General features: G+C 35.8%; 1 protein-coding gene across 1 annotated transcript; it reads left to right on the top strand.

Moving 5' to 3' along the window:
* The first annotated feature begins 2,839 nt into the window (after positions 1 to 2,839).
* LOC113358625 lies at positions 2,840 to 5,469 on the top strand. The gene is made up of 6 exons (XM_026602227.1): positions 2,840 to 3,459; positions 3,786 to 3,939; positions 4,050 to 4,154; positions 4,568 to 4,838; positions 4,941 to 5,093; positions 5,257 to 5,469. The coding sequence occupies exons 1-4, from the start codon at positions 3,365 to 3,367 to the stop codon at positions 4,691 to 4,693; spliced, it is 480 nt and encodes a 159-aa protein (XP_026458012.1). The 5' UTR covers positions 2,840 to 3,364; the 3' UTR covers positions 4,694 to 4,838; positions 4,941 to 5,093; positions 5,257 to 5,469.
* The last annotated feature ends 263 nt before the right edge of the window (positions 5,470 to 5,732 follow it).

Raw genomic sequence — 5,732 nt, 5'->3', positions numbered from 1 at the left:
CTAAAACTTAAAAAAGAAAGAGAAAAGAAAGGCAAAATCAGACACCTAAACGAACATAATGATGAAAACAGTCATACATTATCTTCTCTTACTGAGTAGTATGAGAAGCAATACAAATAATACAGCTATACGTTGATTTTTACAGTGATTCTCTTATAAGAACACACAAAGAAATTTGAATCAACGCTAAACAAACATATAAAAAAATTTACCAAAATCAAGTTGAGTCTGACATTGTAAAGAACCTTCAAATGTAAGAACACACACAAAAGATTGAACAAAAAGTTACTTCGTCTTTAAGGATTCTAGGTTATGGCACTCTAGCGGATGCGAACGATGAGTACCTTTGTATGGGTAAAACAACTTCATTAACTTACCTTTCATTGTTTTGTGAAGTAATTTTTAATCATTTTGGTCCAACATATTTACGAAAACCAACCGAGGAAGATGTTAGACAAATATTGAGGGAGAATGAGGAAATTGGATTCTCAGGAATGCTAGGTAGTCTCGAATGTATGCATTGGGAATGGTAACGATGCCCTTTTTATTGGGCTGGTCAATATAAGGGTCATTATCCAAAACAAACAGTTATCCTTGAAGCTGCTGCTTCTTATGATTGTTGGATATGACACACTTTTTTTGGTCTTCCGAGTTCACAAAATGATATTAATTTTTTTCACAAGTTTCCTCTGTTTGAAGATCTAAAGTATGGAATGGTCCACGAGTTCGTTGATCATATCAGTACACTCATGGCTATTATCTTGCGGATGGTATCTACAAAAAATGGACACCTTGGTTCAATGCTACCTTCAGCCTCCTGCCGGTGCGTTGGGCCGTTCATACCGACAGTTTAACGATGCCCAAATGGCATCGAGGAAGGATGTGGAACGCACTTTTGTAATTTTGAAGAGGAAGTTCACTATCATTTGTGGCCCATATCGTGGGTTGAGTCCTCGTGAAATGCACAAGACTATGCTCACTTGCATAGTTCTTCATAATATGGTAATTCAGGAAACCCGTCGTAATTCGGAGTGGACTAACTATGAAATGAAGATTTGAGGCCGGAGATTCGACCACAAAAAGGCATCCCTGCTAGGAATTATGCTCAAATGACTAATTATATTCAAAACCGATATTTGTATAATAGGTTAAGAGATGATCTGAGATTGAATCTTTGGCAGAGCATGGAAGACAATTATTAAGTTACTTATTTATTAAGTTACGTATTTTACTAAATTATGTATTTTATTAAGTTATTTATTTTATTTTAAGTTATTTAAATCGATATTTCAAATTAATCAACTTCAAGCGTTCATTTCAAACTAATATTAATACATATCTAATTAAAATGGAATACTTCAAATTAAAACTTAAACTAATACATCAATCATCTAGAGGTTTTATTACATCAAACTTATCATCAGTTCCATCCTCATCATTGGGCTGTTAATCCAGCTTGCTGTTCAATCCGTGCTTGAATCCTGTCAAACTCGATTTGCTACACATATTTTTGCTGGGTATTCATAATTGAACTGTTAGCTTGAAGAATGTTATGCTTGTCATAGTCAAACCCAAATTTTTCTTGAGAAAGACGACTTTGCTTACACTCCTTGTTTTGAAATTTCCTATCAACTGCTCTTTGCTTCTCGATGTTCTTTTGACGTTCCATAAACGCCGCCATGTTAACTCCACCAGAACTTCCTCCTTCTTGAGATAATTTTCTAGAAAGTCTTGCGTTGTTCCTCCCTGGGAATTTTCTCTTACCATCATCATAATTATTGAAAACTAAGTTGGCATTTGGTTTCTTGGGGTATCTGGTGAAGAATTTGTTGAACCTGGTGAAAATAGTGAAGAATTTGGTGTTGAGGGAGAAGATTTATATGGTGTCCTTTCAGGTACTTGTTGATTACTTGCTAAGAAATCTGGATTATATTTGTTCAACACTTTCAAAATATGATAACAACTTTCGTAAGCGAACTGTTTACCATGTTTTCGCTGCTAATTTTTACGAACTTGTCTTTCAAAATCAACATCCACCTGACCACTCTCTTTGCCTCCTCTCTTGGCTTGCATTATCAATGCAACATAAGCGGCTACTTCCCTGTTGATTACAATGAAGTGTTCTGCCAATCCTTTTGCATCACGACAATTGATGTTCATGGTTTTTTCTTCATATTTATTAAATATATTTTCCCACATGGTGTTACCATGTTGTTGTGCACCATCGATACATTCTTGGGTGAAAAACATAATTACGACAAATGCATTCATCTTCTAGCATGCTCTATTTTGCACCACAAACTCTGATTTTTTACCTTTGCCTTGACTTTGAGATTGGGAATCCATATTACAAGAAATAAAGAATCGTAGAGAAGGATTGTTTTAGATTTGAAAAAGATTGAGAGACTGAGAAATTCTAGAGAAATTTAGAAATTCTGGTGTGAGTTAAAATGAGTTTGGAATTGGGTATTTATAATGGGGAAAAATTATAGTCGTTAGATGATGAACTATTGAGCGATGATCAAATCAGGGAGCGATATAATGACCATCGCTGGCGCTTGAATGACCAGCGAGCACTGGTTAGATCATCGAGCAATGGAATCTCTATCGCTCACTAGAAACTCCATCGTATATGCTTATATGTTATTTCTAACGATATGCATACACATTTGGCAGTTCGGGATACTCATAGTGGTGCATATGTGACAAAATGTATAGTTTGCCATGTTAAGAATAGGCCTAATAAGCCTCGAACCTAACACAAATTAAATTTATACCCGAAATACTACGACATTTTTGTTTTCTTATTCCACCGGCTCGGAGAGATTTTGACAAACATTTCGAAGTTCACGTCTTATTCGTCATCTTCTAAAGCTCAAATCATCCTGAGTCGAAGAAATACTTTAAAAATATCAATCTCCATTCACTTTCTTACCAAACTTATCTACAAATTTCTTCAACTACGTGCTACAGCTAAATCTCCTTTAAAAGAAACAGGGTTTTGCTCTTCTTCTTCTCCCATTACTTTTTTTTCATCATCATTTTCAAGACCTAGTTCATTAGTATCGTTTTCTGAAATAGCAAGCCATTCTAAGAAAACCCATGGTTCTGTTCACAATTTCACTGTCAAGGTCAAATTTCCAAAAATTTGCTTGAATTTGATGGGATCGTGATGAAATGCCCTGTTTTGAGATTTTGATCAATTTTGAAGAAATTGAGATGGAGAATAATGAAAAAAAAAAGTGTGACCAAAAAAATGCGACGGAGAAAATGCAATGGAGTCACCGTATAAAAGCCTCCTTAACGGTCGGCGAAAAAATAAGTAGGTAACCCAATCTCTAGGGTTTTATTTTCTTAGGGCACAATGGGTTTGAAAAGTGAAGAAAGAAGAAGTGAAGAAATCCATGAGGAAGAAAAATTGGCTAAGATCCCAAAAACTGAGGATGATGCCATCATCAGGTAACACAATCTCTGTATTAGTTCTTTAGGGTTTTATTTATCTCTGCAGTATGATTGTGGATTTTATTCTAATTGGCGTATGTATTATGTGGATTTGTATACTGATATTTGCAATATTAGTCTACTGATTTCTTGTTGTCCAGAAGTGTGCTGCTATTATTTTGTGATAGAGTCACAAGTTAAGGTGTGGTACAACACTTTGCGAAATCCTGACTCTAGACAACTGGTGTAATTGATTTGTTTTATGAAATGTATACTGGATTGTTTTTTTACCACTCCCGGGTTCAATATATGATTTGACTTTGTGATCAATTGGTTATATACAGCTCTGAGGTGATGAAGAATGCTGTGGAAAAATGGACTTGTTATCATGATATGGTGGAGATTGTGGAACCCTGGGTTGATAATTCAACTCATAAGATGTCATATCGTGGTTATAAAAATCGCAGACAAGTATATGAGGATTTTTGCATTGTCAAAGTAATGAAGCTCTCTCTGCTAAATTGACCATCTTTTTCCTATTTTTAGACTGATCAACACTCTTTTTTTTTTGTAATGATAATAATGTATGTGTTTCAACGTACATTTAGGCGCTTCATGCTAAGCTGAAAGGTGAACGCGAAGCACATACTCTCACCATTGCACTCTATGAGGCTGAGATCTTACACACCTATGCTCTGAAGACAAAATACAAGGTTATCAGATGCGACTTAACTCTTCTTGTTATTCTTCGTTTTATATCATCTTCTTATAGTTTGTTGTTACTATCATGGTATTTTAGTAACAATTTTTGTAAGTTTAGGGTACGGTAGCGTAAAAGGTCGTACATTGCCCAACAGTCGTGGTTCTCAGTTGGCTGGTTAATGTGTCCAGAATTTGTTGTTTCTTAATCTACATCATCAGTCAGCTAAAATATACCAAGGGTTGTTTTAAAAATAAATAAATAACTGGACGTATTTACTAGTCAAGACGGTCTACACTCTTTGGGTAACAATGTAGCAAACTCGACCCTTTTACTACTCTACCATACCGTAACTTATGACCCTTTTACAAAAGAAAATAATTGGCTATTGTTTAAGATTGTTTTCTTGTGATTGCACGAGCACAGATGCTTGTTAGATTTGAAAGGATGTTAACTGGTACCACAGTCCCGAGACTCCATGAAGAATGGATCCGACAGAAGTTAGAGAAACGTAATATTAAGAAGTTTCTGACAAAATCAAAGGCGACCTAAGATTTACTAGGTCCTATTTAAAAGAGTGGGGAGGTGATGTTAAGAGTGCGGCACGAAGAAAAAGCTGAAGCTTCTCAGGAGTTATTCACACAATGCAAAGGAATTTTATGCCGATAACTTTGATAACAGGAAAAAAGAAGTCGAGGTAATATGAAGCCATGGTCATTTGTGGTTCTAATTTCCATTTTTTGGAGTTGAAACTAATCTTTATACCATCTTCTCATGTTCTGTTTTCTACATTATATAGTCAGTCGAGAAAGAAATTGCTGATGGATCAGCCGTCATTGATGCTGTAATCGAGTCTTGTGAAGCTTTTGGTGTGACACTCCGAAGAGTGAAGTTGGCAACTGGTGGATTAATGCGGAGAGTATTTTTCCATTTACCCGCTGATGATGATCAGGTAATTGAACAAATTTTTTAATGGATATTGTGGCATTAATTATGCTAATTAGTGATCTTGGGTGGTTTCTATTTGATAATAGAGTAATGATCTTGTATTGTTTTTATTAGATAAAAATAGATGATCCTGATCATTTGTTATTATCTATGTATTGCTTCAAAAGGAGGATCTTGTACAAAAGTGGAATGAGGAGCAGCGAAACCAGACGCGCTAAAAATACATAATCAACAAGACTTTGCGTTGCTTTCAGAAAACGTAGAAGTGCTCTAAATTCTTACTAAAAGCACACGTATGTATGGGATTTTAGCATTGGGAAGTGATATAGAACCGAGCTTCCCTTTTTATACAGTCATGGAAATGCACTCCTCTTAGAGCGTCCACAGTGTTGCGAGTATAACCAAAGACCAAAGATTAAAAAAAAAGACCAAATTTGGGTTTAGTCCGTCATGTGGCGTAGTGAGAAAAGAGTATATTTGGTCGCGCGTTGATAAAGATTACGCCTGGGATCAGGCGTTGGTAAAGATAACGCCCGACGTGGAGCGTTGGTAAAGATAACGCCCGAGTGAGGCGTTGGTATAGTATATGCTTCAAAAAAAAAAAAAAAAAAATGGGGCGGAGGTATAAAGCCCGCCCCATGCA

The sequence above is a fragment of the Papaver somniferum genome, chromosome 3 (assembly GCF_003573695.1).
Source record: "Papaver somniferum cultivar HN1 chromosome 3, ASM357369v1, whole genome shotgun sequence".
Lineage (NCBI taxonomy): Eukaryota > Viridiplantae > Streptophyta > Magnoliopsida > Ranunculales > Papaveraceae > Papaver > Papaver somniferum.
Note: the sequence above shows the minus strand (reverse complement) of the source record. Positions and strands in the feature narration are given on the sequence as shown.